General features: G+C 33.8%; 1 protein-coding gene across 1 annotated transcript; it reads left to right on the forward strand.

Moving 5' to 3' along the window:
• Positions 1–1,012: 1,012 nt before the first annotated feature.
• Positions 1,013–8,952, forward strand: LOC110456338 (beta-crystallin B2-like). The gene is made up of 5 exons (XM_021507015.1): positions 1,013–1,119; positions 3,104–3,225; positions 4,958–5,069; positions 7,147–7,289; positions 8,408–8,952. The coding sequence occupies exons 1-5, from the start codon at positions 1,090–1,092 to the stop codon at positions 8,547–8,549; spliced, it is 549 nt and encodes a 182-aa protein (XP_021362690.1). The 5' UTR covers positions 1,013–1,089; the 3' UTR covers positions 8,550–8,952.
• The last annotated feature ends 10,371 nt before the right edge of the window (positions 8,953–19,323 follow it).

Raw genomic sequence — 19,323 nt, forward strand, 5'->3', positions numbered from 1 at the left:
GCTGTAAAGGAATCGGAGATATTTATAAAATAATTCAGATTCAATACAATTAAAAAACAAAGATATATGGGTTTTCACCATAACTACACATGGCATATATCATCTACAATTTTCCATTCACACAACTGCTCGCTGAATACTTCCTGTAAAGCAAATCCATATTTATTTGTCATTGTGTTGTCATTCATTTGTCATTTTAAAAGGTAAAGAAAAAACATTCCCTAGAGAAGTGCATCAAAAGCAAAATGTTGTGCCCATTTGCTCCTGCATGTTTGAATTTAAGAAAATTTTGTGAATATTTCATTATTATATTTCCTTGCAATTTCCTTATGAGAGAAGAGAAAGAGAGCAAACATCTTTAAACATGTCATTAACCTCTCTTGCAACCTTAAAATAGCAGTCTTTATAAAGAATGTCAACTAATTATCAGATATGGGTTGTACCATAGCGGGGTTTTTTCAGAACTCTAAGCTATCCTCTTTAATTCACTTTTATAGCATGAAAATTAATTAACTTTTCCCAAGCTTTAAACACATCTGACGAAAAACATTATTTTAAAAATGTTTTTGGCACTTATATATGTTATATAAGATTGTGTTGATAACATTCATCAATATAACTAAACAAATAAAATAAAATTGTGCTGAGCTTTGTAATAAAGTCGCCACTTGGATTTGCCAATGTCATGAATACGTTATTAAGTTGTGAATTGAAAACAATAAATGTTCCTCTTTGACGAATGTTCATACTGATATTTGGTCAACTATGGCGCATATTTTTATTTTTAAACATGTCCCCGAAATGATAGTTTAGTCACCCAAAACTCCAACAACGTTCATGAAATTATTAACACCAATCCCAAAATTTCGTGGGCGACATTCAATGCCTCTGCAGCATATCCTGTCAGCCAATCATTGGCACTGACAAATAATTTTTGCCTATTTACAATTTCTCTTTTTGTAATACCTGTTTAGATCAAACCGGATGTTATCCAGCCCTGAAACTATATAAAGAACCACAGATGAAACAAGCAGCACAACATTTGAAGAAGCAGGAGTTGCTATTGAGAGTCAACATCTACTAGCGAAAATGAGTGCCCCTGGAGCTAAAGGGCCTCGGGTAAGTGGGATATGTGAATGTGTTAAAATGAACCGGACATTTTTAAAGCTGCTATGCGGACTATGTACGATCGAAGTTTTATCTAATAACGGCAGAAGTGTTGTACTTTAGTAGAATGATAATTCCGGAAAAAATGTTAATCATTATCTTTATAACATGTTCATACATTAAAACTTATTTTCGTCGTGCCAATTTCATCATAACTATCGTTATCTTCTGTTGTTTTTATTATCAAAAATGGTTAATATTTACTTATTTGATTTTGAAACTAGATATGCATTTCAGAGTTATTTTTTCTTTCCGCTTCTTAAATCTTATATATGTGAATACACTTTAAATTTCAAATACTCTCACACATCTCTTTGTACCGTTGTGAGATTACACAAGGTTAAACGATGTGCTGTGTGAACTAGGTGTGTAAAGTGTGCGCAAAACTTGTGGACGATAAAAAAAAACAATGGTTGATAATATCTTACATTGCATAGGTTTACAAAATCAGTTAAAGTCTGAAGATGTGTTTCTTTTTTGTTATTGCTTTTGTATTTGCCGATTTATTTTTTATGCAGAGGATTTTAAATTAAAAACAGTTCTAGCCTTTTCCGGATTAGACATTTTATAAAGAATCATATAAAACGTTTCTATTTGTTCGTTACATCTCAAGGCTCACATTGTCAGTAAATTTAGTAACAATGAATATAATACATGTTTGACGGTTGCAGATTTTTGTTGTGGATTTGCCAATCATGGACATATTTACAGTTTTTCACAGTATTCCTGAATATTGAAAATTAACGCATAAAATCCATGGAATTTTCATGAGACAGCCACATGTTAATAAGTTTATTTCATTTTTTTTATTTGTGTAGGAGTTTCAATAAACATTTTTTAAATGAGGGTAAATGTGAGGTCTGTTGTTCGGACAAGATTATTAAAATTTGCAAACTCAATTCTTGCTGTGACACGCCCTTTCTCAATTTAAATTTCATAAGTTACATCGGTACTTTTGGTAGGTTTTAATTGGCCAGTAAAGCAATGTATTCGCTAAAAGTAAACGTGGAAGGATATTGTTTTACCATAATGTAATTATTCGTATCAAATCAGTCAATTGTTTATCGTAAATTTCCTTTTGTGTAAGCTTGTAAGCTCGCAACTTTCTACTGTTTATGTGTGTGTTACACGGTTGAATCTGTGAATAACGGTACGTCTGACTGAATTGTTGTCCAGGTCAAACATTGAATGCGTTTGCAAACACCGACGACATTTTTTCTGTGAAAGCATTATCGCCTGACAAAAAGTGTCACCCTATTTGGCTCTTTGTGCACGTATATTGTATTCCAGAACGTTGAATTCCAGAAACGTTTCCCGGTGTAAACAGCTGTACAAACTATATATTTCGTGTTTTCTCAAAAGGTTTTGTTATTCTAACGTTTTCTGCTGCATTGTTATAAATAATTATTTTGATCTCCTCTTGAAATATATATTTAGGTTAGTTCTTTTTTAAACAGCGAACAGGGTGCTCAACATTCGTGTTTACCATACCTTAAACTTGCCTCATAGAGTTTAACAACAAGCTATGCTTCTTATAGATATTTCTATGTTACCGGAATTACCTTAGTGCTATACTTTAATCTCGTATGATATAAACATACATATTTTCACAAACAGAACTTGAATTCACAAGTCGTTTATTTCCCTCGTGATTGTGTATTTGTAAAATCCACTTAATGTTTTATTAATCGATTCAATCGTAATATACGGTGGTTTGTAAATGTGGCACAGAAATAAATAAGCCACAAAAAAACAACATTCTGTTGGCAAATTGACTTTAGGAAAAACAAAATATTCAACTCGCTTCTGATACAGACTCAAACATAAGCGAATAGAACAGATTGTCTAAAATGTTTCATCCTAGCCGTAAATGTTGGCGTGATAGTTAAGTATGTATTCTGTCAGTATTTAAATCGTTTCACCTGCTTCTTTGTAGATTACTGTTTATACTCAGACTAATTCCAAAGGTGCGCTGAAAGTTTGTGATGGGCCCGAGTATAGCCTGGCCTTCACTGGATTCGATGATAAGATAGTTTCCGTGGATGTCAAACGTGGAATGTAAGTATAATTTACAATATGTTATAACTCTTTAACTATTGTACTAGTACATGTAAGAGTCGGGAAACTGAATTTCGGTGATATACTATACAATTATGGTGCATCTGTAATAATGAATAAAGAAAAAATAATTGATTTCGGATATCAAAGGTAAAAACTGCATCATTGTTTTCTGATGTAAAGAGGAATACAACTAAAAGAAGGTTGATAGTTAGCATTTCTTATGTTTATATTTAAGATTTTGACAATCACGGATATGCGAAAAATCTGTTGAATATGACATCATTCTCTGATAAAGGTGCCTCAGCCCATTGGAATCAATTGTTGTATAGGTTATATGATAACGCCTTTTTTAACAATCTTTAAATTAGCATCATACAATTCCGTATATAATTTTAAAATGCAATTGTATGCAAATAAGATATATACAATTTCATCTATTATAATAAATTTGATCACATTTATTATTGATACACATATATAAATAGAACAGAGTTGTATTAAATATAGTATTTTATTAAATATAGTATTTCATTAAGTACAGTATTTAAAATCTTCAGAATTTAAAAGTGATCGTCAAATATGTTTTCATAAATGTATCCTCACTCATCAAAGTAGATCGCAATATACATCTTCGATGTAAATATAAAATATTCACAAACACATTATAAAACAAATGACTGCCTATATTTATACATCAATGTAAGAAGTCTTCGATTTGAATATATTTGTTTTACTGAGTTATATAGTGAACGTGTCATTACATTACCTGGGCTTCAATGCTATTGAAATGTATTCAATCATAATTATTATCATGTCGACTGCGTTTTATCCTTTCTTGACAAAGTATAATCATTTCTTCATTGCTGGTGAAGTGACGGCGTTGAATCCTTCAGCACGTACGTTGCTTTCAAAATCACCCAGCAATTATGAATGGCTATTTACGTTTGGCTGATTTTGTATTCTGTCAAATAGCAGGCCTCAAATGTGGTCCATTCTAAAATTGTTCGGGAAAACGAGCTTCAGCAATTTTAAACGATTTTAATTGGAATGAAACGAGTTATACATTTTTAAATGATATGATTGACCCGTCGATAATGATATCCGTGGCGGGTTTCACATGTCGGAGAGAGGTTTACCTGTAACACGTATGTAATAGCGGATATGCGTCATTACAGTAAGGATAACTAAAGTTGAATACATGTTTTCTGTCTTGACTTTAAACAATACGCTAGTCCTATCTTAATTAAAAAAAAGAATTCAAGGATTAACTATTCACTGCATTATTGCTGAAACTATCTAGAAAGATTTTCATTAAAAATGAGTAATTCGGATTAAAAAAAAATCGCTCGCATACATAAAGGAATTGAATGCAGTCCCACACGTAACGGCATTGATTACAATCGATCGGTATCAGAGTAAATCAATATAATGAGGTAACGAATATCAGGTAATTCGTGGCATTTTTCCAATGATAGCTTCACCTTTAACATAAACCACACGAATACCGTGTATATACGTATGTAACCTAGGGGAGACAAATCCTACAATCTTACTTGTATGATAGGTTTTTGGCTAGCAACTTTGATTTATCATATATAATATATATGAGACAGAGAAAAAGTCTCGTGTATTTGATTAACGGGGAAAATAACCTCACATAACCCACGTGTAGGGATATAGGACGTCCGTAACATTATATTGACTTTTTGTTTACTTCTATACGTTACAGATGGGTACTGTACGAAGATGTTAACTTTGGTGGAAACATCTATGTGGTTTGGGAGGGACAAAAGATCAATTTACCAATGAAAACTACATCCTCGCTCAAACCTATTGAAGGGGTAAGTATAGAAATAAGAGCTACATCCTCGCTCAAGTCTATAGTTGCAAGTAGTATAAAAACTACATCCTCACTCAAGCCTATCGAAGGGGTAAGTAAAGAAATAAGAACTACATCCTCACTCAAGCCTATCCAAGGGGTAAGCATAGAAATAAGAACTACATCATTGCTCAAGCCTATAGTTGCAAGAAGTATAAATCTTCACCCTCACTCAAACCTATCGACTACGTTATGATACCATGGATTTTTGTATCAGAAATCATGGAATTTTGTATCAGATATCATGGAATTGTGTGTATATATTATATAGGATATTTTATGATTTTCCAAAAAAAAATCCGTGTACGTTGTATTAAATTTTAAAGTGCAACGACGAAAATATTACCACAAAATATTGCTGCAACAACAAATGTTGGATGTAGTTGCGTACAATTTGGTGCCAGTTTCTAATGACGTCACTCTTGACAACAAGGCCTTGCGCCACATTTAAATAGGTAAATCTGGTATAACATGCATCTGGTATTATTTGCGTACATTGTTGTTACTAATACAAAGCAGATTGACTTATATAGCAATATGTTGCCCTTGATTTGTTTTCGTTCGAAAACCGGGAAAAGAAACCTGAACCACAATTAAAAACCTCAACGTCAATTTATAAACATCCTATTTATTAAATCGACATTCATATTTTCTGTTTTAAATGACATTTGGTATCTAGAAAAAAGTGTTTAATACAAAACACGAAGCGGATCTTAAGTTATACTTATCTCTAACTTTTACATATTATCCCATGAGTTAAAAACAACTATATCTCTTGTTACTAACAGAAATATCAGAACTAGGACATATACGAAATAAATATATCAGAATTGTTCCGATATTTTCTAAACTTTTATCAGAATTTCATAAAATAAGCATATAGTGTGAGTAAGCTAAGTTCATAACATTAATATGATACTAGCATGTATCAAATTTGTTTAGAGAATATCTTAGTATGACGTCACAATAACCTCCTCTTTCAATCGGCCGGTTATATCTGGAAAGGCAGATGCAATGTCCGTTGTTTCAACACTGTAAATGTTTTTAATTCAACAAAACATATCGTTCATTTATAAAAACCAACTTGTTTAAATAACCTGCCTCAAATCTGAACAATGCGGATAGTTTAGATTCCGAAGACACAACTATGCCGATCAACCGAGTTATGATAATGTTTCTACCGACATGTTTTCAACAATGTAATAACACATAGGAACTTATCAACACACTTAAAAGCTTTACGTATATTATATAATAGAATAATTACACTTAAATAGTCGTAAATGAAACAATTAGAGGATTTACTAGGTCAATACTGCCTTAAACAAATGCTCCCAAATGGGGGAAGTATATCAATTTGAAGCTTAAGAGTAGATACTCTCTAAATCTAATCTCTATTTTTGACAATGTAAAATTCCAAATTAATTAATAAATGTCACAAATAAGCAAATGCAATGCTCTTTTCAGGCCTCGCCTTTTCTGTATGTATGTGGTTAGTTTAATAGGTAATGTATGCACCAAAGATGTACAAAAACGAATCGATTTTACCGTCTCTTCATCTGCAGCAGGAACAGAAATACAGCTTTGTGCAGATCATTACATTTCGTATATTTTCACTTCAGTATATAACGATACATAGGTGTTTTTTTATCAAATAAAATATGACATTGTCTAATAATGCACTGGTAAAAGTGTGATACATCCGAATTAAACACCATAAACGGCCGGAGAAAGTTTCAAATATCGCAACGTCACTCAGTCTGAATATGAAGGAACCATATCCGTAAAGATCTAATGTCTTCAAACGTTAAATTCTATTATATTTTGCTTAAGAAAGCGTTCACTTTAAGAAAGTAAAACATAGCAATGGGTATTATACTAAGAAAACATATTGATGATTTCAGATAGTACATGAACAATGATTATTTCGAGATAGAAAAATCAATAAATGTAACTCAATTATGTTGCCAAAAGTGGTGTGTAAATCGGTTAATTTTAAGGTACAAACTTGTCTCATTATCGTTTTCTATTTCTTTTAGGATTTCTCCGACAATCCCTCTTTGACCGTCTACAATGGGCCATCTTTCACTGGAAAAAACAAGACTTTTAATAGCTCGAATAGTAACCTCGTAGCCACTGAATTCCAGGACTCCATTACTTCAGTTTTTGTCGATAGTGGAACGTAAGTATGTCACCGTACTGTTAATGTGCAGAGACAGGGGAGACAATCTTCATATTATCTATACACTAGGTAATTTACATACTGAACACTGTAACTTTGGAATGTTTGGCTATTTTTAGTTGGTATTTTAACCGTTTCTACTGTTAACCGAGGAGTGAATTCGAATTCAGCATTAAGACGATATTAAAGCAATTCGCTAATGGCCAACTTCAACTTGCACGTACACATTCAATAACAACATTACGTTATTGCTATCTCTGTCTGTCGTTCGAAGGTATAGTATTAAGGATCGAATGTCTTCAGTAAGCAAACAATTGGGTTATAGTCTGTTTAACAGTTAAAAATTCAAATGCACCCAAAACCTAAGATATCAACAGGAGAATGTAGAATGAATGCTCCAGGGCAATGTTGTAGATGGGGTCTGTTGTTGAGGTTTGGTGGTGTAGAAACACTTATACGGAAATTAATGTGCCTAAAACTAACACTAGTATCTAAAACTGTTTAGAAATTCGATTGCTTAGATTGTTGTTAAAAAAATCAAAATATCAAAAGTCTTTTACCGTTTTCGATTTTGTAATTTGTAGGTTTCTTTTCTATTTATTAATAGATGAAACAGGTTTTTTAACGATGATGAAGTGATTATGTGATCAGGACCCACTGTTTTGAAATTGAAAAACAAATCAGAATGTTCGTGACTTGGTGAAAAAAATGGGGGTATAACTATAAAGATTTGTCAAAGACATTTATGAGAGAATATTGATATTAATAGCTTTTTTTCAACTTTCCTTAACTCTAGCAAGAAGAGAAAGCATTGTAAACATGATATTCTTAACGTTATTTAGACGGAAATCCTACATATTGCGAGAGAATTGTTCCCGATGGTGGGCTATCCAAATCAAAATATTGAATTATATATTATAGTATATTTCATTCGATTTTTGATATTTTTTAAAGTAACACCGTAGATTTCGGAAACGGTTAAATAAACATGCGTCCCAATCCATGACGTTTCTAGAAAATGATGTACTTGGTATGTAAATACACTTACATATATATATAAGTAATAAGGCATTTCATCTAACTGAATGAGTAATAAACATTATTTATTTCAATTGTAGCTGGGTAGCTTATCGAGATGTCGACTACCAGGGCCCGCAATACTTGTTCACAAGGGGAGCTTTCAATGGAACGTCCTCCGAGGGCCCCTTTCAGAACGACAAGATTTCGTCACTGAGACCGATTACGCGTTGTGGTTGCTGAGATGGGACATAGAAACTTTGAAACAGAATATACATCGACATGTGGTTAAATGTCCGTATAAACATTTATAACTACAATAATCATTTTAATTTTAAATATCTTTGGCAATCAACGCCCTGCTTAATGCTTTTGTTACTGCATACCAAATACAAATGTGTTCAAAACATAGCTGTACCAGCATACCGTTATAACGAGTCGATTCTTCCACGTATACATCAATCAAATGATGAAAAGTAATACAGCTACTTATATACGATCATTTGAACAATCGTTACCCATGTAGCACCATTTCGCTTCTATAGCTGTTCTTACTAAATCATATTTCTACCCTGACTGAATTTTTTGTGCTCTTTATTTCTACTATGTATCAAGCAATACACGGAATAAATAGTTCGTAATCAAATGCATGTATTTCCTTATTTCTTGTGATAGCAAATTATCGTATCAACAATAACAAGTTTATAGTTCCTGTCTAGCATAAACACATTTAAATGATAACATTTTATGACTCAAAATTGTACAGACAACGAATGTCTAATATCTATTTAAATAAAGGAATAACCTAAAGGTGTTCAGAAATTTGTAGATGTATATCGTGATTTTTCGGATAGAGTTTCAAGTCAACACAGATATAACGACACCAGACCTCAAAACAGAGTAGCGATATATACCGATTCTAATAAATATTCAAACTAACTCAAATCACTGAAAGAAACTATATGTGCCTGTTAAAAACATCCAGGTCAATCTGCTGTGTATTATTAAAATTTAATCCAAGTCGGAATTACTCTGACAAATTAGAATCACACTACTGTTATATTAACCTTAAAAACAATCCATTTCATGAGGTATGCTGCAAAAGTTATTCGTGATCATTAACAATTGCCACCCACATTCCATATGCAAATGGAAATTTGGGAACGGTATAATTGTTATACAACAAGAATACAAGAATACAAGAAACTTTATTTCACGTCGCATACAGGTCAACAATGAACATTAGCTCTTGCGAGGTAGTATTCCGACAAACATATGTAAAATAACAATAACACATTATATTACAAGTGAAGGGAGATAATCACATATATTTTTGATAAAAAGCAGGAATAATTATCACAGAAAAAGAAAGTATCATATCCCAAGTTTCTAAGTGATATGGTAGTAAATGGTGGGACATAATTTCAAATCACCAATCAAATGCCGCGTAATATATAAAGTGAATTACAAGTATAGTTGTCAAAAATAAATAATTACTTGTACTATGAAAATAATTTCAGGTAATAGGAAATTTTCATAAACATCTTTATATATGCAATATTACTCAAATCTTTGATAAAGAATGTGTTCAATATATAGGAATGGAAAAAGAGATGTAGATTGATTGTCTTTTAAATAAAATTTTGCAATTTTTTAAAAGACACGCTCTAGATTTGAATAATGTAATTGGTAAGATAATTGAACCAACGTACTGAAAGGTTTGGTAAAAGGGATTCTGTAGTATTTGTAAGAAGATTAATGATCGATTGATTAAAAACGATTTCGATTTTAAAGTTTAATTATAATTGATAAGTTAAGATATTGATTAAATTGTTAATTCCCGACTTTTAAATTGCAATATGCAACTATGAAATCACGATATAAAATTTGTGAAAGCATACATTTCAAAATAATGCTTGTTTCCTGAAATGTATCGATTTGTTCTGAGATGAAATAAATAAATAAATGAAACAGATTCCTTTGACAACAACGACGTTTTTCATCATATACAGTGTGTGTACATATATATTTAGGGGTACTTGCATGTACATCAAGTTTCCTCCGATATTGGAAGTGACAGATGTTGAACTGAATACGTGTATACGCACCTCACCAGGTGACAAACGATACACTGTAAAAACAGGGACACACATCACCCAGATACTGTTATCCGATCATTTCGTACAGAAAGTCAAGAGATCATGCGGCATTAGTCAAACAGGGCCGCTTGAGATTGCCAGGATTGTCAGTTTAGTTAAAAAAGTTAATACCGAGCGCTTTAAGCTTGATATTACGATAAGACAAATACCTTTCTTGCCTTAAAGATTATTATGTATATTTTTAAAAAAAACATATTTAATGAGGTTATAACATCAAATAGTCTTATAGGAAGGAAGAGATATTCATAGTAAGAATGATGTATATGGAAAAACTATCTTATAATCTTCAGCGAATTCCCTAAAATAAAATTGGAGTATCATTTAAACAAAAATCATATTTCATGTATAAGTTTTGTTAACAAAATTTCGAAAATAGTCTGTATCTCTTGACCATCGGGGAAACAATACTATACTTCAGCGTTTACAGATCATGTTTACATACACAGCCACGTCTTTAGACTAGAACAACTGTTAAAGGGAGGACAACCGGAAACTAAGGAAAATCAACAAATTTATCTGGATTAGGAGTGAAGGAGATTGACAAACAAACACGAGGGGGCCACCAGCTGAGTCATTTTTATGACCCAATTTTAGTAGCATCGACTAAGAAGCTGGACGGATAAACATATTACAAGTCCTTCTGACTGCCTACAGTATAAGAGTGCTATTTGGCGAAATGTCTTGATATTTTCTGACAGTTGACTTCACTGACTTTGTGGCTTAGTGAAATGTTTTCGGCAGTTTTGAGTCGAGACACTGGTCATTTGCATTCTTTGTTCGACAAAGGTAAAACAAGTTTTCAAATTGTCGCGAAATAAGTTTTAAATTACTGCCCAAAAGAAACTTCAATTTTTTCAATAAATATGTATTTATCAATTGTACAGAACAAAATTGAAATACCACAATAAGTAATACATATAAATATCACCCAATATCCTCAAAATCAATCCCAAAAGCACTGTGTTTATCTGATTTATGTTAAGTCAAACAGACCAACAACAGGAAGGAAGACAGTCATATGACTCCCGCACCTTTCGCATTCGTGTATGTTATTAGAGTAGCTATAGTAAAAATTAATTCTGCTGTTATTTGTCATTGATTTTACATAAAAGCAAAGTCCGTAAGGAACACTGAGTAAAGGTTGCAGCATCAATGTAAACATACTTTATTTGTCTTCGTGTTGTAACATGCTAAACAGAACGCTTTGTAACGTAAGCTATGTCACATCTGTCTCTGGCACCTTGTTGGTAAAAACCTTATCTGCTGTGATATTTCCTCATTTCTTTAGTTTTCTATAAGACAGTAACAATACAAATGTAAATATATTCACAATCTACAATTAAAATAATAAATCTAACATTAATTGATTAAATTCGAAATAATAATAAATAATAATTAAAAAAAAAACAATCTTAGAAACAACAGGAATACTTTTGTCATATTCAGTCATTAATGGACGTTTTGAATTTTATTTTAACGTTTACTATTAATGATTTTATGTTATTAATGATATTTGTATCACAGTATATTCTGCAGAAATTTGAAAATATTAGACCAATTCTAAGACTGTATGCTACATCCCTTATGTAAAAGGTCTTGTTCAGTAGTTTGTTATGCCAACTTTGTAACAGGAACAGGACGAAGATCAAATTGAACTGTATTTGTATGATTAGTAAATCCAAATAAATTGGTGTATTGATAGGTTTTTTGCATGTAATACACATAAATCATACAAAAAAAAAACTGTATCGAGTACATCAATCCATTTGTTCCGTATCTGTATCAAATTCGTGCATTCGACCATATTATGTTGCTCTGTTTTCTGTTGGTTTTAAGCTTGACAATAATATTGATCTCCATCTCCTAGATAACTTATTTAAGAATTATTTCTCCAAATACCTCGAAAGGGTTACTCACCGACTCATCGAATAAACCTACTAGGAATTGGTAAACATTTTTGGTTACCCACTAGTTTGTAAAACACATGATTGCATTGCTCAATTTGCTTGTATTGTGACGTCATATATCATGGCAATTGTTTTTTCCAAAGAGAAATTTATTTTTGTTTATATGTGTATGTATTATCTATCATTGTGGGTGGTCCTCAAATTCGTGCTGTTCGTTCATCATGTTTATCTAACCCTCGTTAGTTAATTTTCAAATTGTAAACTATATTCGGTAAACCTCGTGTTTTTATTCATAACGAGCTAGTTTATCATTGTAACCAACCATTGTAACTTTAGTAAACGTTGCGGTTATCATATGATACGGTTCATCAATGGAAATAAACGTGTGTGATACTATTCGCGTTATGACTCTTTAAACAAATCTTAAACCTTCTCGTTGACCGCTATTGTCTTTATTTCCTCCAAATGATGATAAAAAAAAAACAAATTTACATGTATATTAAGGATATACTCTTCTGAGGTTTCAATCACGTTCAAGTCTCGATTTGATCTTGGGTTACAGGTTTTTGTAGTATTTAAAAAGTTATTATCAATTTTAAAAGCAAACACGCAAATGAAAAATGTGTTGGAAATACTAGATGCCTGATGTTTGTAGAACTTTTTTAAACAAGAATTTAAAAATAATTACCAATTTGGCAGCCATTTTGAAAATGTGTTTTTCTTGCGCTTCACGAAAGACCAACAATCTTTTTTTGACACTATATTAATCACTGATATCGTCATTGTGTCGCTATGTTCAAATGTAGCAAGTTCATTTTTGCTGTAAAACTGTATTATGTTCAATATGATGAAAATAACATGCAACAAGGTGGTAAATTATACATGATTGGTATTTTGTTAACTTGTTTATAGTAACTGAAAGACTGCGAATTAAAAAAAAAAAAAAAAAAAAAAGGTTAAGGGACTTTAGTAATGGTAGCTTAAATCGCTTTTCTGAGATAAAAAATAAGATTTAAAAATTGTACTTTGATAATATAAAAGAAAAGACTGTTTTTTAATTTTGCAAACATTCATACATATCTGATAACACACTTGGAAGATATTGTATGAATTTGTTCTGCAAATGATCAAAAACAACCTAAAATTAAATATTATGTTAAATAAGTATCTTTGACAGGTCATAGAAAAAAAATGAAACATGGATAAATCATTTATTTTTTCATTTTCTACTGTGCCATTAACTCCTTTTTTCAAAATATTCATATCAGAAAAAAAGTTTTTGACTTCTTAGAGGCTAACATCCTTAATGAAGACAAATTTAAAAAAATGAAATTAGAACAGCTGATAAATATAACAAACAGTTGGACACTTGGAAAAGTATATGTACATTTCATGTTGTCCGCATTGGTTGTATTTGCATGTGCGTAAATATGTTACTAAAGGGCCTTGATAGTGATGAAATTCTTAGTAAATAAATAAAACAAACTAACCTACTGTGAGTGGTGGATAAACCATTTGTATTAGATCTGACAGCATCATATGTGAAGATATACCATTTTACAGATATAAGATTTCTAGGTGAATAAAGATATGTTTGTAATCCCCTGTCATTCCAAATTATTTGCCCCCAATCCTTATTTGAGTTCATTGTCGCACTCACAAATCAACCGTTTGTGCTCTTGGTGATGGGATGTTATCTAACTGATAAGGTTTCCATGCCGAATGAAATACTAGATCTAAATTCTTCCAGTGAAAGGAAGCAGCTGTTCACATTTAATGTGAGGTGGATTTATATATTATATCTTATCGTACCGCACATACACTCCACGGTAAGGATAACGTTGTTTTTGCCAAATGTTATTCTCAGTTTGAAGTGAAACTGTTTGTGAGCACAGGAATAAGGGGTCTGAGATTTTTAACGAGTTTTGCTATATCGTAACAACTATGGAACCACTAAAATGTCTGCGCATCTTAAACATATTTAAAATATAATTATGTATGTTACAGAAGAGACAATATATTGTTATTTTAGAAAAGCAATTTTAGTTACATGTATTTAAATAATGTAACGATGCTGTGAAAGACTCCGGCGACCTACAAAATAACCTTACTTAATGCACATGACTTGTTTGTGAGTAGGAGACATATTGTAATCGAAATGAGGATGCTATTTTAGCCATTCTCTTCCAATCAGAGACTAAAAGGAATCTTACCGAGTGCATTGTTTACTGCTTTGATTAACTATGGCAATATACCGTAAGTACATCATTTGTATATCTACTATAGCAATAGCAATTAAGTGTGACGTTTCCTTGTAATATGACAGCGCTTACGTATATTTTATACACAATTTTCATTCGTTTCTTTTCAGAATAAGTATTTTCATGTCATGATATTTATGATATTCATTGATCAATGGTAAAAATGGTTTCCACAATAAACATAGTACAAACCGATAGTTCTGGAGAGCAATGTCATTAACAAAGGATACAGCCGTTTTCGGAAGATCGCAACAAAGGATTAACATTTTTGTTTGTGTTCAAAACAAACTTAATATACATTAAGTACCTGTGTTTTGAAGGCAAATATAATTTGAATAAAGTTAAAGAAAAGCTTTTTTAAAAGTTTATATAAAGGATAATTTTCATTTTCTGAAGGATTTCTCCGTGTCAAAAGATACTCAAGGCTTTAGCCAATTTGTTTACGTTTTTCAGATGGAGAATATAAATCTTCGGTCCATTTGTTGAGTTGTTTGTCTGCCTCAAGTAGACATTCCCCTTTGCAAGCCCTTCAGATTACATCTTGACCAGCCATTGATCGATCCCTGAATCTGTTACTGCTCTGACTGTGTAGATTTCTGTCGGTCTACTTTGTTCCTTTGCTGACTACGTATGTTCTTCTCTGTCAGTCTGTCGTTCCAACTTTCTGTCAGTCGGTTAGATTTATCTATGTTCACTACATGTTTTTGATGTCGAGTAACTGTGTTTTTCTCTGCTTCTCTAAATTTCTGTCTGTCTTATAAAAGTCTTGTATGTTTGTCAAGATTTCAGCCGGTTTATTTTGTTTACCCCTGTCTGTCTTTCCTAATTTTTGTCTGATTTATTTAGGTTTGTCTGCATGACTAGTTGATCTACTTTTTGTCATTATGTGTGTCTCTTTTCGTTTGTCATTCAATTCATCTTGATGTTTGTTTTTAGTTTTTGTGTGCCACACATTTCGTCAGATGTCATCTATAAATAGAGGATGTTTATATGTATTAACAAATGCTAAGCACGAGTTACAAATATCGTTATACTGCAATACAGGTGGAATATATTTGTGTCGAACGGGAAACCAGTAATTGCTTTTATTTATTCCATTTTAAGTAATTCCAACAGCTGTTACTGCAGTGTTTAGGATTGAAAAGCATAATATTTGATGACATATTATGATGAGAGAACGCTTGCCCCGCCAACATTTTGATTTGGCATCCTAACGCAACCTTACTGGTTTCTGCAAATTCATGCTAAGATTTGTTCATAAGATATTTTCAATGATATAGTTAATAGATACATACCCTAGTGTAGGTACCAAAGATGTACCAAAACAATCACGTATATGCTGTTGCTTCATCTGCACCTGATAACAAAATCTTCTATGGAGGCAGTGAGTAGAAAACCCTGTTTTGATTAGTCAAATCCACAACTGATAAATTCACAATGTGACAAAAATATGTTTTGATGTATCTAACACGGTGATAGAATTCAATATCCAAAAAAAAAGGGTTACAATTACAGCTTTATGTAACAATATCTCTTAAAATCATTATACACTTGCACGTGTCGTTCCTGTTTTAATACTAATGATGAACATGTAAACAATTTGACCTAAACAGACGTTATTGTTTGGTACTATTTCCCCCGGGGTATTCGCCTGAGGTTAGTCATGTTAATGTCGACAAACTTCAATGTAGCGTAGCATTGTACTCAATGTATACCCAGAATTCAATGCACGTGTACTGTGTAAACTAGGGATGTAACGTTTCCTTATGGGGCCAGTTTAAAAACTTCACACTCTAAACAATTGACCAGTAAACACAGTGTTCAACGATTTTTAAGTCCTAAGCGGTGCAAACCGAAGGGAACTATATACTACTTACACATTGCTAAAGATCACCTATATTTTGAAAAAAAATCCAAATGATGGAAAGGATATTATATTTCCTTCCGTACTATTTTAGGCGAATATATTAGCCTTCCAAATCGTCCTTTGTGAGTGTGGTCAGTCAACCATCAAATCGCGTGCAAACGCTTTTCCACGTGTACACCCCTTTCAAAAGCTAAGCTAGGCTAAGTAAGGCGTTGTTCTTATTTTTCAGGAATCCAATTTGATGAATATTCTTTGCGTGTTTTTGTTTTAATATGGCACAAAAACGAACCAGACAACGGTTGAATGACGGTGAAATAAATAGGGGCATCGGAATGCTGCGAGCTAGCATGTCACAACGTCAGGTTGCATCAGACGTTTGGGTGTCTCAAAGTGTGGTGGCAAGAATCGTTTTCAAACTAACGGAAACCCTTCCAGACGTCATGCTGGAGGTCGTTCTAGGGCTATAACGCAGCGCCAAGACCAATTTTTGCTCATACAGGCACGGCGTCACAGGTTCCAGACTGCCACAGCTTCACGAAATTACCTTCTAAATGCTTCTTGTACCCGGGTAGCCACTAAGACAGTTATGAATGCTGGTTTAAGGTCACGTATACCAGCAATACGAGTTCCCTTATCTGCCCGCCATGTTAGGGACCGATTAGATTGGGCCCAAACTCACAGCATTTCGACTCTTCAGGAATGGGAACCGGTTCATTTTTACTGACAATTCCAGATTCTATCTCGACTTCACTGACAGGCGCGTTAGAGTATGGAGACAACCTGGGGAGAAGTTCCAGACAGGTAACGTTGTGGAACATGACCAATATGGCGGAGGTTCAGTGATGGTGTGGGGAGGCATAAGCCTTCTTAGGAAATCTGACCTCCATGTCTTCCATTATGGTACCGTTACGGCCTGGATTTACTACGATGACATTCTTGATGCCTATGTCAGACCCCACGCTGGCGCTATCGGCCATGACTTCATCCTTATGGGCGATAATACTAGGCCACATAGAGCAAGGGTGACTGAGCAGTATCTACAGCAAGAGACCATTCACCGAATAGATTGGCCAACCCACTCGCCGGATCTAAATCCCATCGAGCATGTGTGGGACATGCTGCAGACAGCTCTCTCTGCCAGAAATGTTCAGCCAAGAACGCTCCAGGAGCTGGGAACAGTTTTGGTAGCTGAGTGGAACGCTATCCCACAAAACCGGATACGCGATCTCATTCGGGGCAGGCGCAGACGTTATGAAGCTGTAATTTATGCTCATGGGCGTCACACTAGATACTAAAACAGTTTCTGTTAATTTAGGAAGAGTTTTGTTCAATTTCAGGTTTGTTTTGTGAATACTTTGTTGTTAAATAATTTAAGGTAATCCTTTACCTGCGGCTCATATTCCGACTGTAATTACGCTTTTTGGAACTTTTGCATGCTGATGAATTAAAAGAACAATATTATTTTCAAAAATAATCCCAGTATAAACCAAATAAATTATCTATTTTCACATATGCCCAAAAATAAAAGTGATCCTTAGCAAAATGTTAGTTGTATATATATACCTTTCCTTTGTCAGTCGGACTGTCGGTCAGTGTTTTCTTTGTCCTATGCTTACAAAATCTACCATACCACCTAAAATTGCGAAATAATCATTAAACTACCTCAGGATGACGGAGTATCGCAAAATAAAATAATGTCTTTTACTATATACAGAGTTTGGCCGTTATTACCACGATTTCGCTAGTGGTACAATTTGTAACCGTGCCCAGGGCATATCAGATATTATAATATGTAATTTTAGTGCCTCTTTTTAAGGCAAAGTGCTGAGTTATGAAATTGTGTCTGATACCACATGTTTTACATAGTTTTGGCCCTTTGTTCAATTTTGAGTCTGAAGTTTGTCTGAAGACTTTAGATAACGTCGAGAACACTTTCCCTGCTTGTTTAGTGAATACAAGGCCATTAAAAGTCCCCCTTCCTTTAATGGCCTGTCACACACTTCCGATGTACCTCGCCGAGACTACATCTAAACCGGAGCAAAAAATAAAGAACGACAAGAAAATGGGCAGAGCTCCGGCGAGAAAGCACTTGAAAAAGCAAAATTGATCGTAGCAATACCGATAAAGTACCGGCGTTCCCGTTGTGATACCGTTGTTCTACCGATGTAAGAGCTGATGTGGTACCGTATACCACTTTTCTGACACCTCAGTGTTAACGATGGGCTGCCGATGTTATACCGAGGCGCCGCCGTTGTTCTACCGATGTGCCAACGTTGACAGGAGATATAGCCGAGTGATACCGTTGCGCTGCCGATATTACGGTATTACATCGTTAGTACATCGGCGGCGAATTAGTACTACTTCGGTGGTATGCGGTAGTACTACTGTATCACATCGGTACCAGTACGGTACACATTGAGGCCATCGGAGCGCCGCCGATCCATTACGGGGCGCCTCCGGTGCTCTACCGATATCAACGAAGCCATACCGGAGTACTGCCGATGTACTGCCGTTGTAGTCCCGTTGCTCGCTCCGGCAGTGCAACGGCGGAAAATGTTGAGTAGGGTCAAAACTTTCTACCGTCGCGTGCTGTTGCTAAATTGTTCGTTGATGTCCTGACGACTTCATACCGTTCTTAGCGATTGATACCGTTGTGCTTTAGTACTAGTACAGATCCCCGAAAATTGCCAAATTTGTGCTCCGGTACAGCTCCGGCCACCCATATCGACTAGGTTTTGACTGGACCTTTAAGAATTCAACTTGTTTTTCCCCAAAAGCTATTTTGTTCTTCAAAATTTGATGTTTCGCGATAATTGTATATGT

Source organism: Mizuhopecten yessoensis, unplaced genomic scaffold (genome assembly GCF_002113885.1).
Source record: "Mizuhopecten yessoensis strain PY_sf001 unplaced genomic scaffold, ASM211388v2 scaffold8687, whole genome shotgun sequence".
Classification (NCBI taxonomy): Eukaryota; Metazoa; Mollusca; class Bivalvia; order Pectinida; family Pectinidae; genus Mizuhopecten; species Mizuhopecten yessoensis.

Bases quoted from the DNA above. Each gene is read 5' to 3' on its own strand.
- LOC110456338 (XM_021507015.1), top strand. From the start codon at position 1,090: ATGAGTGCCCCTGGAGCTAAAGGGCCTCGG. The intron at 1,120-3,103 runs GTAAGTGGGATA...GCTTCTTTGTAG, and splicing joins CTGGAGCTAAAGGGCCTCGG to ATTACTGTTTATACTCAGAC. The intron at 5,070-7,146 runs GTAAGTATAGAA...TATTTCTTTTAG, and splicing joins CGCTCAAACCTATTGAAGGG to GATTTCTCCGACAATCCCTC.